This window comes from Neodiprion virginianus, chromosome 6 (assembly GCF_021901495.1).
Source record: "Neodiprion virginianus isolate iyNeoVirg1 chromosome 6, iyNeoVirg1.1, whole genome shotgun sequence".
In the NCBI taxonomy this organism is placed as follows: Eukaryota; Metazoa; Arthropoda; class Insecta; order Hymenoptera; family Diprionidae; genus Neodiprion; species Neodiprion virginianus.
Window position 1 is genome coordinate 5,511,862 of NC_060882.1, and position 18,349 is coordinate 5,530,210.

The following is an 18,349-nucleotide window of genomic DNA, read 5'->3' on the forward strand; positions in this document are numbered from 1 at the left end:
ATTCCAAAGCTCACAATTTCTAGTTCAGGAGGATCCATCAAAGTCCTCTCGGCCCGATTTCGGGTTGGCTACAAAGTGCTGGATTTTGCCTCGGGATCAACAACGTTTAGGTGTAACGAATCATCGTCGAATCGCGATGCGCGGCGAGTGTTTCGAGTCAAATATTCACTCTCCCGAGTTTCCGGTATATTCCTAAAATCCATCATTTTTCAAGTAGCGTCTCTCGAAATTGTCTAATTTCAAGGGTGTGTTTACGGATTACCGAATGTCGGATCTTCGAATTGAGGAAAACGCCGCGTTGAGGATACACGTTGTATTACGTATAAGATTGACGAGAATTTAATACACGCTCTCTTCGAAGGTGTTATTGGCCGCGTATCAATTCGTTTGTACAACGCACGCAACACAAGCATGGCGTACACGTGCTTGCCTAACGCTATAATATATCTTTTATTATACCGTTTAGCTTTTCAATTTATATTATACGTGAACTTGAGACCGATTTAGAAGTACACATCCACTCCGTCAGACATGTATAAGTAGTAAGTATATAATTACAGTAATGGCATAAAATTTATAAATACATATAATGTAATCTGAAACCGTGAAAAAAATTAGAAAATTTTTGGGACCAATGGGCACTTTATTTTAGATTCTTGTGAATGGATAAGAATTTCGCGAATTTAAAAACGTCGGATATATTTCCATTAAAACTTCCCAATTCGTGTGAATTTTGATATGGAGTAGGTATATGTTATACTTTGGGCTCTTCCCAACGAATATTGACAATCTCCGAAACGCTTCGAAATTTCTCTGCGTGCTTCTCATATATTCTGTAAAATGTTCCAGCTGTATCGAAAAATATTATATTTTATATTATATTAAAAATAAATATTATATTTTACCCGTTATACAGATTGATTATCTATCGACCAAATGGTCTGCTACGGTTTAATACGCATGCGCCAAAATCGGGGAACAGCTGTTTGCCAAGTGACCAACCGTCACGAACGTAGGCGCAAAAATTTTTGCGGTTACATACATCACGGCGATCTGTCATTTGAATTTAATGACTGTTGGTCGCCCTGACAAAGAACTGCTCTGGAATTTTAGCGCACGCGCATTAAATTATAGCAGTCAACGGTTCGTTCCGTCGATAGATAATCACTCTATATGTATACGCTTGGTGTAATTCGATTAATATCCTTCGGGTCTAACTGTTTTTGTTATACGGGATCCGTAATCAGGTAATCTATAATCTTGCGATTCTCATATAATTTCACGAAGTTTACAAGGTTTTTTTTAAACAAACGACGAATAAAAATTTCACCACTAGGAATCCATTGTCGCTTACGATTATCTAAACAATGAATCAGAATTCAAACATCAATATTGGGCGACTGGCTCGAATATCTCGAAAATTGAATAACACCGAAAAGAATCGAAAAAATTCTTCACAACTTTACACATATCGCATACGCACCGAAGATCGAGTCTAAAACCTACGTTTTACACAACGGGGAAAAAAAGCGGTTAGTCAAACGTTTCGGGCTGTGAGATTTCGGCGAAACAAAGAGGCGGAAGAAAATAGGGGCAAATGAAAGAAACTGAAGAAAAAGCCTTCGTGGCGAGGCGAGGGTGGAAAAGGTTCGTCTCTTCGAGGCCTACCGCTAATGGAGTCTCGCGTCGCATGCCGAGAGATGCATTCGAGCTTCTGTCCCTCTCTGATTTGCGTTACAAAATTATACGGCACACAATGGGGACGCACGTAGTAACCACAGGAGGGATGACGCGAGGCCGGTGAAACTCTCACCATAAAATAGGGAGTGTAATTTCCCAACGCGCGTAATACGGGTAAAGGTTATACCTTATACGTACCCAGCCTGAATCTACCTACGCGGTGCAATTTAACCTCTAGAATGCACACCTAGGTGTGCGGCATGCATTCGTTACACGGGTTACGTGCACCTGTACCAAAGGTCAGACTGGGTTTTTCTAGTGCGCCATTCGGAGTTTGCATTGGTAATATTTCAGCGTGTACGCGGAGAAAAATTTCATTTTTTACACAGCGGGTAAAAGAAATTTTTTTACTGATCGGGTATCTTTTTTATAACAGCGGTTTGAGTGAAAGAAAAAACGTAATATGCAAGTAATTGTTTATGGTAATTAGAGCTTTGTCAGTTCTGCATATTTCTCGTTATTGCGATATTAAATCCGTTCGTTCGGGTTAAGACATTTTTTTTTAGTTATCAAACAAGTCCTTAAACGTTCGTTATACGAACGGTCGTTAGAAGATAATATATTACGAATAATTATAATAACGCCCTGGATTTTTTAGTCACAGTTACAAAACTCATATTTACGTAGCGTATGCAGAACAAGGTTTTTCGATTATGGTAAAAACTTAAATTAGTTAAGGGTTGTATGGTAATCGTAATTACAAATTTTTCTTGGTATAATTTATGCACGTCAACTTTATTTTAAGCGCGGTAAAAGAAATTTTTTTCGTTTCTTCGAAGAATTGTCGCGTTTGACTAAAGAACAAAGCAAGTGCAATAAAAATTCGATTTATCAAGCATGTAACTAAATTTCCTTCGCCTGCATATTTTGCAAAATTGAACAATTTAAAATTTTTTTATTCATACGGTATAACATACAATCCACTTACGCATGCGTCTCATAGAAGAAAGTTTTTCATGCAAAGCTTTGACGGCAAAGTTAACGGAGTTGTTCTCCAGGAATTTCGTTCGATTGTTGTAAGGTACGTGAAATCGGTAACCACGTAATAGTTTTTTCGTCGTTCGGAAAATTTCACTGTCAAAAACTAATCCCACCATTTTTCTTCCCACGTTCTGTTCCGACAAAATGTTGAACAATTTTCACTGCGTATAAACGAGATCATATTATCGATATCGTTTTACGTTGGCGATGAGACAACATTTTTTTCTCTCATTTTTCTCGTTCGACCAGGAAGTCAAATTTTCGACAACGAATATTGGTAATTACTAGCTTGATCAATGGAAAAAACTACGCGTCCTTGAAGGTAAACCCGGAGCCAAAAATAAAGCTTGCGTATATTATCCCGTCTTTTTCTTTCAACGTCCCGCGAGACGTGCAAAAAATGAATTTTTCCCCGAGCAGTGGTAATTGGCAAGCGATGTAACAGTAAGGAGAAATGAGGCAGTTTCGTCCCACGCGCTGCAATGCAGGCAGAAAAGTAGGTAGGTACTCACATAAAATCGTAAAAACTGTGAAATAAAACAGGACGTGCAGATTAAATTCACGCGGCAATTAACTCCCATCGATCACACTTTTCGGAATGGAAAAGCTTCGATTAAATTTCCCGCTATCATCGTCCTCTCGTTTATTTCCACACCAACATATACATTACATTCCTGTGTCCAATTAACTTTTAAACCCACTCGTTACTTTCCGTCTCTCTCGCTCTCTCTCCGCCTCTTTTGCACATAGATATATAAGTTACATATCGAGTCTGCAGCTATTATCGTACATCTGATAAACGCGAAAAAAAGGTACGCAATTCAATGCGGAGAATAAAGAATTCGAATTCGATCCGGCATAATTGAAGTCATTTCCGAACACGACATACCGCGCATTGTGTATCATTCGGAAGGCGCGCAGGTTATTTTTAACGTATAAACAACAAGCTTTCCCTCGCCCTGCCATAATCGAATTCCCTCGTAATATCTCCTCTCGTTTCTGCCCCGCCATTCATACGTGTACCTATATTTAGGTATATTTATTGCGTGCGATAATTGTTTCGAAAAAATCGAGCAGAACGGTACAATGTTGTACAAAGCGTGTAAATTTTTCGGCTCAATTTGGCTTGAGATTAATTTACCGAAAGATACATATTCTAATTCTTCAGAAATCAAGATCAATTTTCTGTTGATCCGACAAAGTCTACTCGAAAACACAGACCGCTTCAAATCGTTCGTTCAACATGCATTTACCCAGGGTCCCTAATTCCACACCGTAAATAACGTTGACTTATTAAATTTCCCCCACGAGTCAGACCCGCTCACTTTTCCAGGTGACCTTCCTTGGATCCGAATTAAATTTGCCAAAATTTTAACGACCGTAAAACGTTTCCAAGAACACCCTAAAAGGTCTCAAATTTCTTACCTGATTAAATTACCGTATAATGTATAATGTCATTGCCCAATTTCGAACGGCGAGCGGTTTGAGAAAGCTGACTTCGCATCGGCGACGAAAGAGTTTCGAAGAAACCGAAACTTGCCGTAATCGCAATGGAATGGGAGGTAATTCAGCGACAGAGCAACGAAGTTATGGCGAAAACTCTTCGAACTCCCCGTAAATCGCACCTCGCCCGTCATTCTCTACGCGCTGCAAAGCGTAACGAGCCTGTCAGTCCGCGAGCCGCAGGAATGAATAGCAAATGGAGACGGAATAATCCCGGGTGGTAATTAATCTGGGAAAGTGATCAATTATCACGAATGTTTTTGCCGGGTTCATGATCTTGCACTTCAGCGCCAAGTCTTGAATTGAGGATGAATAAGCCTTACCGCTTGTATAAAAAGTTAAGAGGAGAAAAAACAATTTTATCTCCACCAATTCTACCAAAAACGAATGAAACACCCTCACCCCTGCTTTGTTATAAAATTTAATTTAAGCAATTTCGCGACAGACAATCTCAGATATTAACAATGTAGAAAAATATTTCATAATTCCAATGTTTGAAACGCTTATTTGACTCTCGTGTTTTACAACCGATTCTATTGTGTTTTTGGGCTCGTTCTATTTGCTAAAGAGATCTCCATAGATCGCTTGAAATTTCTTTTTACAAATATTTATGTTTAGAGTTGACAGACATAGATTGTGTAAGTACGGTACAACTATTCGAGGGTTGTAACTATACTACGATGAAAGATTTTTCAAATATTTTTCAGGCAATTCGTAGAAATCTGCTAAGCGATCAAAATGAGTTGAAAAATAATAGAATCTTATCAAAAACGCCATTGCAATTGTAAAACCTTTCCTCAAATCGTTGATATCTTAGCTTGGGTCACCCGAATTTGTTCAAACTGAATTCTGCCACGTAATTCGAACGATATTTAATTCGTATTTTCGTAACTTTCACAACTTTTTCTCTTCTACAACTCTTACAAATTTTTATTCACACTTTACAAGATCCCATTCATCCTCAATCCCTGCCTTATTTTCCATAGTCAGCTATTTCTAGCCGCAAGCTCCGAATCGTCACTCTTCTCGCCCACTGGCCTAGTCGCCTAGTTTTGTTTATCCAACCGCGATCTCTGTGCAACAGCTTCGAGGTTCGGCTCCATCGAGGCTCGTTCATTCACTGTGATGACATGCTAATTCACTCAGGAGGGCGACAATGCTCGCATGAATACGCTAGTTCAACGCTCAACGTGACCTCTGAACCCTCGCGTATTAAATTAGACCGAAACTCGAAAAGTTTCGGGCAACAGTTTCTTAAAACTAGTTCCACAACTAGCCCAGCATCGATTCGTATTACATCAACAATGATTATTCCAAATTTCTCCGAGGTATAACGAACAGGTTTAGTTTCTAATTTCGCTGAGCTTCTCGTCTATCCGGTAATCCGGATGTATTTCCGCTAATAAATTCTGCCGGGAGAATAATCCCGAGCTGAATCTCTCTTTTGTTGATTGAGTTGTTTTTCTTTCGTGGATTTGGCGAATGATCGAAAAAACTTATATAATATCATGTAATACGCTACGTAGAAATTTACGTAGGTGCGAATGTTTTTATTTTTAATATTTCATCCGAACGCCTCGCGTGTCATCGCATCGCGTTGAATAAACTGTTCATAAACATTTTGTCGATTTGTCAATATACTGTATAAATTATCTATTTTCCTCCGTTTTACCGCCATCAATTTATCGTTAAAAATCATATCACATCGGTGGAAATTGACGCTGCGGGTAATATAAGTCGGTTGCAGGGGGTGGAGGGACGGCTGTATAAACTGCTTTGAGTCACCTTATGTCATATTTATTTTCTACAGATGACGAGAATAGCAACAGGGATGGTAATTATAGCAGCAAAGAACCGCGAATAGATTTGAGAATTTTTTTCCTTTCTCTTTTCCACTCTCCTTAACGCTCTGCCTTTCTGCTTTAAACGTTTCTCTGTCTCTCGTTAGAGACAGCTTATTGGGTAGAAGCTTCTTTCGTCGGGTAAACAAACGGCATCGCCAATATCATACCGAGACTTTATATTACATATATTATCTGCTGCCTCGGAGCTTTGAACGTCAAAACGTCGGTTTTGATACAACGGGTAAAAATAACCGACCGTGAAAATCGTTAACTCGTAAAACTTGGAGTGGTATTCGGTTATTGATATTATTGAAACCCTAATCGAAGATGATGAATTTCAAGTCCTCGAACGTCTGATTCCTTCCTTATTTCCCGCCGATGTATAAACGCGAGACTGGCCGATTTATTCGCCCGATTTTGTCGTGTGATACAACGGATTTATATATAAATGACAGCTTGCGGTAGAAATAGACGGAGCAAAGAGCTGAGCAGCTTTCGTTCACTATGAAGTATTCAAAACTCACCACTCTGGTTATTCATAGCTTGGACGCAGATTTCGATTCCGGAGTGTTATAATACTATCTCCGAAGTGTGAAAATATGGGGATCGCTTTATCCTTGGCGAAGATCACATCCGGTGCTCGTTACGCGCGGATGGATACTCGCGGGAAATCAGGCAAGAAGAGAAAATATGAAAAAAAAAAATTTCACGATCAGTCCCTCGCGCTTTTTCATATACCCGCCAAAAAACATCTTCAGACGTATAATAAATCTTTCGGGCTCACCTGCAAAATCGGCACCCTGGTGGTGGATTATCAATTCTTCGCAGACTTTTTCCTGATTCGTACATAAAAGACAACGGTTGTCGTGTCGAAATGCAAAATGAATTTTTGCGTTGCAGGTAACGGATTACCGGGTAAAAACAGGTGGAACAAGCGGACGACGGGTATAATTTACTGTACGCGAATATGATTAATAGTTGAAATTTTCACACGATCTTCGATCCCGTATATGCCGAGAAATAATTTAGCGCCGTCTGATTTCGATGAATCGTGATTACGACCGAATTTCGACCCGTGGTGAAAATCGTCCGGGAATTTTACTAGAGAAATTCCACAGATTCAATTCGGTGTGAATTAGTGGTCCCTAAATGGCACGCGGATCGAGTTGCCGTTCGGTTGGTCAAATTCCAACACTTTTAAACACGCGACATTGAAATACCTAGCTACGATCCTGAAGTTCACGGGTCTTCGGGAGGATTCACCATCGCCGAAACGTATTTCCTCAAGTATTTACAAACGGTTGTGAAAGCTAATTTAGCCTGGGCTTGCCGACAAATTTTCCTCGTCGTCTACATCCATATAATTAGAATATTTCAGGGTACATGTTTGTACGCGGGGGAAAGTTGAAAGGAAAGGAGTACTGCGGTAGGTTTCTCCGACAAGTTCGAATCACCGCATCAAGGAATCCCCGGTACTTGTTGAACCCAAAAGCTGGTGGAAATGAGCTGTTTCCGGATCACCTTCTGCCGGAATTATTAAAGCGTCAACTTTCGTAAGGGCTCGCTTTGCTCTCGAAAATTTATCTCGTTAATTTGCGAAACCTCTGAGCTCACGCGCTTTGATTTCACGAAACAGGGTCTTTTCAGCCGACTGATATGCGAGTGTAAAAATTGAGTAACTTTCACGAGCCTCCCAAACTGGTTTGAAAATTATTTTTCTGTGACAAATCACTTCCCTCACCGTGTCTGGGCTTCGGGATGATCTTCGGCGCCTTTTTACCGCGCGTGAAAATCCCCCGGGCATTAGGGCGATTATTCATTACACCCGGTAAACGTGATATCGGGATCTATAACGCAGGCGGGTTCGGTTAAACGAGTGGCTGCAAAGTGAACGAGGAATAATGATAAGCTATGTTTGCCTCGGCGAATATCATACACTTTGGCGATAAGCTTGCAGCTGTGTTGCGACCGATCTTTGCCGTGCGTAAACTCAGTTCTCGTGTCCAGCAATGCGATCAGTTAAAAGACAAGAGGGACACGGATAGATGGATGGATGGAGAGAGACAAAGAGAGACAGACAGAGAGAGAGAGAGGAGGGAGGGTGTATCGTAGCGTGCATATCAATTTTTGCTGACGTCCCTTGCTAACATATTGTGCTGGGTGTTCGGTATTTTATCGAAGAAATCTACATAGGGCTTTTTAGTTGACGCAAAAAACATTCTGCCTCCTACTTGTCTTTGATATATCTAGCATTAAAATTGACGATTTATTTATCGCAAAGTATAGAGATACCATTTGAAAGTTGTCGTCAAGTATTTCTGCAATCTACAATATATATATACACATAACACCAATTTATCATCGGCTTCGGATTTTCATTTCGACCAATTGAATATTGGTCTCTTGAATTTGTACGTTTATTTTGAATTCCATTTTTACCGTATAACCGAACTGTTTGATAAACTATCGATTTTTCGTCACACGTGGGTACAAAGCAGTTGCGGTAAAGTCCCTGGAAGATGGCCAAAATTTATCACCGGTCGATTCCCTGATTCACGTTAGTTGTACATTAGATAATATTCGATACGTTTCTCGGCAACGCGATCCGATTTTATATCAATTTAATTTTACCCTCAGGGGTGTTTCTCTTCCTTTTTTCGTTGTACCGTTGGATGGAATTGAATCGTTGAATTCGTTGAAATCGAACTTCGCTGAAAGCTGAAAACGTTAACGACTCTTAATACGCAATTGGCGGAAAACTTGAAACCGATCTGAAAACGTCGTTTCTAATTCGGGGCGACTTCCTGCGTCGGCGTTCAACGCAACTGAAGTAAATACCGACTCTGAGGGTGCTGGTGGAGTTTTATCGGGTCGTCAAGAACAACTCTAAGGGAGTTGTGCGTCATCTTACACAGGCCTGGGTTTCATACGGAGATAAAAGACACTCGTCGTCCGAAGAAACGTAGGTCGTTTCCATCAATTAAGCGATCCAATGCGATCCCCCTTTTTTCACGATCCGCAGCGATCAATCAATTAATACGGAAAGTGATCTCACGATCTCTCTTCGTTTACCTCTCCGACTAAGACGCTGCACACACTGGGGATGAAGAACAAACTTAATCCTCGACCCGAAAAACGGGATCCTTCGGCTTTCAGATGCCCAAAATCCTACGTTTTTCTTCGTCTAGATGTCGCTCGGTAAAATATGTCTAAACATAGCATTGTTGTTGATATTTTTACGGTAAAATCGCGGGAAAATGGATCGTCTATAAGCCGAACATCTGCCGACACGTATTTTTGCCTTTGAAATTTCGAAGGGTTACGCGTCGACTTCGAAGTTTTTTTCACGAGAAACAGAACCTACCTGCTAATTTGTCAGAATTGGCAGTATTTACTAAAGTCGCTGTATCGATCACGAGAAAAAGGAAAATCCGCCTTACTTTTGTAGAGTTGATACAAGGAAAGTAGATCGTCCAAGCGGATTTTTCATTTGGCGAAACCTCTTACCCGGGAGATTGGAACTCTGGGAGTTACTTTTTTTATCGTAGGAAATGACGTATAACTACGTTTAGAATTTCTTCCGCGGCACCTGCGGTTTCTGGAAAGTAAGGGTGGACGGATAGAAACGAGGAAAATAGCAAGAGAGAGAAATTGAGCGAGAGGGTGGGAGGTCAGGTTCAAGTTTACGACACGGGGTGCGGCTAATGAACGTCTCTTTCATACGTCAAAAAAAGAAGACTGGTGGCAAAAAAGCTATTTCACCTCTTCCGTTTCACCCAACTACGTTTGAATTTACGGCTCGTGTCGAGAGGGATTTTTGGAAACCGAATACGGCGGCAAATTTCGAAATTCTCGTTCGTATTCACGTATCTAATCCAATTTAATTTAATTTCTCCCTGAGTTGAGGTGTCTGAATTTTTTTTTTTTTGCCTCCACAGACTGTTAAATTGAGGTGTAAGCAGAAGCGTGGGTAGATGAAAAAAATGAATTATTATACGTCGTTTGCATCGAATTGCACTGGCGTTGGGTTTATAACTACTATGAAGATGAATGGCACGCTTACATAAGCGTCGGATAGGTATTTATAAGCGGGCTGAAAATAACACGGTGCACCAACGGGCCAATACTCGCGCCTCTCACACAATCAACGCTTAACGACTTACGTACATAGTATCTCAACTCCGCTCCTACAATATAAGCTAGTTTGACAGGCCCGCGGTGTGATTGGATTTTCCTGATTTTTCACGGGACAGACTCGCTTTGACGGCTAAATCGCTGAGTTATGAGCCCCCATTTAGTGTCGCAATTTATTGCCTCTACGGATCTATGATCGAAATTCAATTTCTCCTCCACGGTTTTGACTTTCTCCGTTATTAACCCGATCTCGAAACATTGATTCTATCCCCTAACTCGCCGCAGCCTGAACTTATCCTTGGGTCTTGTAACTGCTCCGTTATCACTGCTGGAAAGTGCACAAGCAAAGCTCGAGAAGAGTTTGTGGTTTTTTTTTTTTAACTTCCGAGCCACTCCGGTGGTCGACATCCCGGTTATGCCGTATTTGCAGCTATCAAGGCCACCGCGAACCTCTCGCTGTTTCTCACCTTCAACAAAGAAAACCGGCCAATTTTCTGCAGACTTCATCGATCATCGGGCTTGTCGGAGAAATCCGCACCCATGTACAGTAGGTGCGAGCTCTCCCCGTGCAATGTCACCTCAGCGATCAATTGTGACGTCCCCATTCCCCGCACCCTAGCAATTTTTTCCCTACCGTATGTTTCACCTCGGACGATATTATCACTCGTGATATTGAGAAAAAAGAATCAGACTAAGAGGTGGATTACGTGTAGCGATGTCGGGGTCTTCGGAACGAAAAGCAATCGACCGTACGGCGAGGGTGGTAAATAAAAAAACCGGCGAGAACAGTAGAAGAAGAAGAAGAAGAAGAAGAAGAAGATTGAGGAAAAAGAGATGACTGATTGACGACTATGTTGTGCTTTTAAGCGTCGTCTGAAGTTAATAAAGTATAACTCACATGATACATGCTTTCAGCGATGAAATTTTTGGAAAACAAAACATTCGAAGCTGGAATCTCTTTCAAACGATGTTTGGACAGCGCCGAGTCTAGCAGCATTAACCGATGTTTTTGCCATATTTTTTTGCAGCACGGAGCAAAGCACAAACAAGCTTACGCATAAATAAGTCGGTGCGCAGTATTTCCGGTTTCGACTCGTACGGCAAAGTACCGATACCGTGATCCACGACGCTACCTCACGATTGTGTTGGGTGCTCAGGTGGACTGACCGATCGAAACCGAATGGAATCTGCGAAATTGGACACGGTAGAACAATCGGACCGATCACGCGTCGATTGCAATAGTACAGAAGTGCGCGCAAATTGTTCCTCGACGTACTTGACGGTAGGTATAAACTTCTCACGAAGAATTGCAACGAATTAGCGATACGAGTTACTCGTTGTTCCACGGGCACCTTCAAAAACGACAAAATATCCTTCATACGTGTTAAATAAAAAGTCGTAATCCAGATTGCCTTTAATCTCTTTTTCACGTCCGTGGTTGGTTGTGAGACTAAAGATAGGAGCGGAGTGAAACGTGCTTACAGCGAGGTATTCGAAGTTGACCCAGATCGGTAGTGGGCAGTTGTGATGTGAACCGTTCGCAGGATGAAGCGATTCGCGGTGAAATTACCTTCCCAGAAATACAACTGCCCATGGATTGAAATACGGGGGTGACTTACAGCTACACGTAGCCAGAGTCCAGACTCACCGGAATTTGGTTGAGGTTTATGTCGGACCTTTCCCTGTTCGGAAAGTGCGTCGAGACTCCCGGTCCCTGTTTGAACCTCCTGCTGAATCTGATGAGGTTCACCGTGATCATGGTGTTCATGAGGATGATTAGGATCAGGGGAGCAATGAGGCTCGCTATGCTGTCGACGATGCTGATGATGCGCATCGTCTCGTGGTACTCCATCCTGAGCTCGCAGACCTCGGTGCCGTCCTGTGCGGGGATCACTCCGGCCGTGATAAAGGCGTACGAGTGGCTGACCAGAGCCAGGACGACCAGAGCCAGTACAATGGTCTTGGCCCTGGCTATGGTGCACATGTATGGCCTGTGCAGAGGATACTGGACGGCGATGAATCGCTCTACGGTGAACGCGACGATCAGCCAAACGCTCAGGGAGCTGCATACCGCGCTGATGTAGACGAGGGTCTCGCACCATCCGGCCTTGTTGAAGACCTGCCATCCGACGGTGTTGTTCAGCCACACGAGGAGCAGGGCGACGAGGAATCCAAAGTCGGCCGAGGCGAGAGCAGCCAGGTAGTAACTCGAGCTCCTCATCTTGAGGTGGGTGTTAAGAAAGACTATGCACGAGAGAAGATTGCCGACGAGGCCGATCAGGATAATCAGCGGAATGTAGTAGAGGTGGAATAACTCAAGGAGGAAGTAGAGCGAGTAGCAGGCGTCCTGGCTCTCCTCGTAACCGTCGTCGAGCAGCTCGTGGGGATCGTAGGTCGAGTTCTGTGCCGCGGTGAGGTTGGACCCATCCTCGGGACTTGCCCTCCGCACCCTGTTCAGGGTGCAACCCAGGGACAATTCTCTTATCATGACGTATCTGAGATCGTTACCTGCAGGTCTTCGCCTCAGACCAGATCAATCTTGTCCATATCTCGGTCCGTTTACATCCGCAGTTATTCGGCTGTCGTTGACGATCACTCGACTAGGGCTGTTCACCCTCTCGTTGCACTGTTCACGGGGTCGGTTCACTCCGTACGTCTAAAACTCTCCAACACGTGCCCGAGGTGAATAATTTCGTGGCGACACGCCGCGAGTCGCGAGTCAAGTTTCCCTCTCTCGCATGCAGAGTGTAAACGCTGAGCTGTTTGATCCGCAGTCACGATAGTTATCGATGTAATGAAATTAGCCCGATACTCAACGTGAGTGAGTGTGTTTCACCTTTGCCAATTACGACAACCTGGAATGAATTCCCGATCGTCACACTCCGTTAAATCCAATTATAATCGTCCCCCGTGTAACGTTTGTCCATCGATTTAGGGCTTAGGTAAGATTGCTTTGCCGTCGGAAACTGCACCGCGATACTCACAATGACCTAATTAAAGAGTTATTCGCGGCTCGGGTGAAACTGTGTGTGGGGGGGTTCTTTCTTTTCTCTCCTTTTTTTTTTCTCTTCTTCTGGTAACGTTTATTTGCACGCCCGTAGAGTTGGCACACTGGGGATATTTTTATGATTATTATTGTTATTATTTTTTTTTATTCAGCAATTAAATTGAAAAAGGAGAGCACGTAGCGTAAACACGAAAAAAGGTTTACTTCTCGACAATATCGCTCGACTTTAATCTCCCGTCCAGTTAATTTCACTGAAAGTCTATATGCCAATGCCGGCTGCTCAGCCGAATATCATAACAAGGTTGGGCAAAACTCGTTGTTTAAAAAGTTTCGGCTCCGAGGTTTAAACGCTGCGCGTCCGTGTCCATCAAAGAGGGCAGGCGCAAGTTCGACTGGCGTTCGAGGAAGATTGCTCTGGCTTCGAAGCACCAAACGTTAAATCGCATGCGCCTCGCCAACCTTGTCCGTTTCGCTTCTCATTCATACCTCCGACTTTTACGACTGAAACTACGCGCTCCCGTTGAGGAGGGCCTCACACCTGCTTCCCGAATCTGACTCAGACAATCGGCCATTGGCGATTGTTTGTAAGCTTACGACGACTCGAGGATCTTGCGATCGGCGTTGGCGCAAAGCCTCGGATTCCCACCGGCAACTAATTTTTCTACACCCCTGAACGTCGGGGGAAGGAATGTACAATTTTACTTATCGATCCTACACTGTTAGAAAATTCACGATTTCAATAAAAGTCCACATCGATGAGTGTGAAATTAAACATCGTCGGTGTAAATCGTTCGATTCTTGACACCAAGTGGTCTTAAAATCAACACTAAAAGAGTGTGGACTTCTGTAAAAAAAATTTTAACAGGGTACGGGCGTACGGGACAAAGAACTGCTGAAGTGAAATTATGCGCGATGAAATTTTGCGACGTTTTTTGAATCGGCAAGTTTTTGCAGGGGGTAAAATCTCTCCTGACGAGAAGCAGAGGCGGCGGATATTTTACGGCCGAGATAAATCTTCCATCGTGTTTTGGCATGTTGCTCCGACATAATTTCAGCTTTTTCAAGAATTTGCCTCTCTTGTCATCTTTGCGTTGGTTTGCCGAAACCTTTGATACACATGTTATACATACATCTACATCTACCCGTGCTTGAATTGCTCTGGAATTTTTTCCGTAAGTTAATCCTGGCAAATTCCCGGCCACTTCTTCACTTGCAAATACTTTGTGCAAAGTTGAGCGATAATTCGGCGTCCAATTAACGATCTTTCGTACGAAAATGTCAGCGAGCAATTGCGCGTCGATAAAGGCTGTTGAAATTAATAATACAACGGCTGATCATCTGCGCAGAAGACTTGGAATCGCCGCTGAAAAAAAGCTCTATGATTCACGAGGGGGTTTTTACTGTTGCACTCTGTATTTATTATACGCATAACGACTTCTATCGTAAGCACCGTTACGAGCTTCCGATTCCAACTCTTTGAAAGCTGAATTGAAATCAAACAACACTCCAATCAAACAAGGGCTCTCCGATCACAGTCCTTTATACGTTCCGAACGGACAGACCTAATTACACGTGTACATATGCCCACCGGAAATCTGGCACAGTCCCGGTTCAATCAGATCCTGGTTAATGGATTGCCACTGTTCGGTCCGCGTTTTTGCCGCCTATATTGCATCGCGCGAAAAATGGACCGAAAATACAAGGGGAAAAAATTTCGTAGGGGTTTCATTTCGTTGCGCGGTTAGACGATCGTTATTATTCCAATTGGAAAAGTTTCTCAGCTGCAAATTTTAACCAACGGAAGCTCGGGAAATTTCCCACCCGATGACGTCAACTACCGTTCAATTATCATAGCAACCGTCAGCCTTCGCTTTTTGCCTCGACGAAGGTCGCCAATTTCAGGGGTTTCAAGGGAGCTTAACGAAAACAAACGAGGCTTGTCAAAGTGAGAACACCCAGACGGATGTGGGACTCTTCGGGGTTACAAGCCCCTGTGGAATTCGCGGGGGATCAATTTGGACAACCCTATTTTACTTCGATAGTGGGATACTGCAGTGGCGATTTTTTTGGCAAATCGTTCTTCAAATATGGCGCAGAAATATGATTCAAGGTTCTTTTTCAACTTTGCTTGAAAAATTTCATAGAAAGTTATCGTGAAGTTATTAATCGATGATAATTCAGCAATAAGTTTACATACCAAGGAACAATATTATTATCAATGCTTTATAGGTGGTCAATATTTTATAAACGGAAATCGTGGGACTTCAACGAACCGTTTCAGGGCAGATCCTTCATCGAATGCTTGATATCTCGGTCAATTTTTATCCGCATTGGTGGAGTCATGACTACGGAATTCGGTGTACAAAATTGATCCCGAACTGTACACACACGTGTTCCGCATCAGGATCGCGCCTAAATCTGCCGGAGAATGATCGCTAGGTTTATTATGTTAGGATCTCATCTCGCAAATGGGTCAATCCACTCGATAGGCAGGTAGATAGAGATTGGCAAACGGAAAGTTACCTAATCTGTTAACTCAGCATCTCAAGTTTCACTTGTTAACACAGCGAAAACATATCTAGAATCATCGTACACGAGGGACAAAATTTCGCTATTAACTTTTCCGGTTAAGACAGCAAACCTATAACAGATATGCGGAATTCGAGATGACGGTTTGTAGACCGAGTCTCGTCGAGAGTTGTTTTTTGTTTTCAATTCGATGCGTATTTTTCAACACACCTACCCATACGCTCTATATTCCCGTCCCCCATATACGCGACCGTAAATCATACGTATAAAAGTCTTGGGCGGTGATCGAGGGTGTGTGTATATGTATAATATCCCGTATAGCGGCTGAACAGACTCGTAATAACGAATTGCCGTGTCCGATAAATAATTCAAGCAGCTGTATACGCGTTTCGATCCTTCGCTATATATACATAAATATATATATGCGGACTATACCTTAGCTTCGTTCTCCCTGTTTTGCAAATAACACTATCCCTGTTTTACGCTCCACGTGTGCAGATTTTGCGGTTGAAACTCAGCTGCCACTCGTCCGAATACTTCAAGATACCGTTGTCGGTAATTTAAATTTAGCAAGCACCTGCAAGCTTTGATGTTGAAAGAATTTCATCGTAGATCTCCCGAAGATGTTTATAGCCGATTGTGGTAATCGCTTTTCTCAAATACCGTCGTGCAAAGAGAGAAACGAGTGTTTAAAGTTTAAAACCATCTCGAATCGACATCGCGCTCATTTAGCCAAATTCCATCCCTTGTCTAGTCTCAGTTCGACACTGTTACAGAATTCAGAAGCACAGGCATCGCTTGGCGCTTAAGCAGGCACTTGGCTACTCGTACAACGAGCCCATAAAAGCCTGTGGTCGAAGGGTGGGCCGGAGCACGATCATCGATGATGATGAATAGACGAGGGAGTGGCCGAATACCATCGATAGTGAGGGGGTCAATTATATCGGAGTCAAGTCCGAGCCCATAAACCCGGCGTACAACCACTTTCCTTTTCTTTTCTTTGCCAATTTTTTCCTCTCTCCCATTTTCTTTTAACCTCCTGCAGAATCAAACTTTTTCAACATATCAATTGCGGTAATTTAGTTCTTGCACTGTCTCGCCTATCGCCGAATGCGCCACGCTGTTGCAGGACTTCTCCGTAGCAAAGAGAGAGAGAGAGAGAGAGAGAGAGAAAGAAAAAAAAATTAAAAACAATATCGATTCTTAGATAAAAATAACAACCTCTAATTGATTTCGTCGAAAGTTAAATTTGTCCCAGAATATGCCGGTTGCTTCGATGCTAATATCAGTAGTAACGATCGCGATTCTTTACTTTTTCATGTTAAATATTTAATAGAAGCATTGCAATTCAATCCGTCTGTTACTTCTTCCACCGTATCACTTTGTTTTGCAAGCGATCGATTAGCTCGAGTTCGTCGGCTGCCACCGTAACCAGAGGTCAGAAATTTTATAGAATCTTTAATTAATTTAACCGGCACACGGTGCGAGATAATGTACGTTCGACGCAAAGTCGTACAAGTTTCGTCGACATTGGAGCTGCTATGCGGATGGACGCGGTTCGGAGTTTGCTTCGGTAAACAGCGTGCAGTGTTGCGAAATTACGCGAAGCGGAGGTCTTACTCTAATTGCGTCATTCGTCACTCCGAGGTCTTCGACTGTCGTCAATACAGCGGATCGCTTCGCGGTTTCTTTCACCCCGGTAAATCGATGCCGCAATCATAAATTTTTAACGGATGCGAAGGTCGAGAATAAGATATTCCGCCACTTTTCCATGCTAGGTAACGCCGGATTGAAAAGACAGCCCAGTTTTTCTTCAGACTAGGTCGCTACGTTCCAACGCGTATCTCCGATTCGCGTATTTCGCGTCGAACGCTGCAATCGAAACTTTCGAATATTTGGCTCAGTGCCAAGACGCGTAGATTATACGGTATACACATTTCGGCGAGCAGTACATGGGAATTGGTTCGCGTAAATATGATTCTTTGTAGACGGACAGGAGAGGAAAGAGTCGTTTATAATCTCGGGAGATTATTTTGTCCCCGGGTCTCTTTATCATTTCGCTCGACAACGCCCGTCGTCTGTCCCAGTTCATATTCGTTTTCAATTTTCATCTCGAGTTCATTTCACCGACCCATGAAAGAATCCTCTCGAATGCGATGCAAATTAGAGTTGCTCCGATCGAGTCCTTAACGGTACGCTTTCCTCTTCAACAGTGTTACGAAATCCTGAAAGACGCCTGCACAAATCTGAAGGGTAAACCACAGCCGAGTGGAAAGCCGTTTACTCCCGTGCACACGTTCGTTTTCAATCCAAAGTCGATCACGATGGGTCAGCTCTACGGTGAATACGACATCAACACCCACGAATGGTACGTATTTCAATACCTCAACTCGTGATAGGCCAACCTTCTGTCTGGCATTCGAACCAGTCACTGTATATCGTGAACAAAGTGAAACACCAGGAATTCACGAGCTTCTATGCCGGTGGTTCGATGTCGGACAAATACCCCGTGCATACCTCGTGTCAAAGGTCGAATGTGGGTCGCTACCACGACCGCGAAACTTTACTATGAATCGAATGAGTCCGGTTTAATCAGATGGCGAATATTGCC

The 18,349-nt window shown here is 42.9% G+C and overlaps 2 protein-coding genes across 3 annotated transcripts in view; one reads left to right on the plus strand and one right to left on the minus strand.

The window, feature by feature from the left end:
- The window catches only part of LOC124307065 (thyrotropin-releasing hormone receptor-like), a 28,432-nt gene extending 14,842 nt beyond the window's left edge, over nt 1–13,590 (minus strand). For both annotated transcript variants that reach the window (XM_046768383.1, XM_046768382.1), the window contains exon 1: nt 11,851–13,590. In XM_046768383.1, coding sequence (XP_046624339.1) covers nt 11,851–12,690 — 840 coding nt within the window. In that variant the 5' untranslated portion in view covers nt 12,691–13,590. The remainder of the gene's footprint in view (nt 1–11,850) is intronic.
- Nucleotides 1–18,349, plus strand: part of LOC124307259 (dynein axonemal heavy chain 1-like) — a 67,805-nt gene that overhangs the window by 30,446 nt on the left and 19,010 nt on the right. Inside the window, exon 23 of the mRNA XM_046768776.1 lies at nt 17,952–18,106. Coding sequence (XP_046624732.1) covers nt 17,952–18,106 — 155 coding nt within the window. The remainder of the gene's footprint in view (nt 1–17,951; nt 18,107–18,349) is intronic.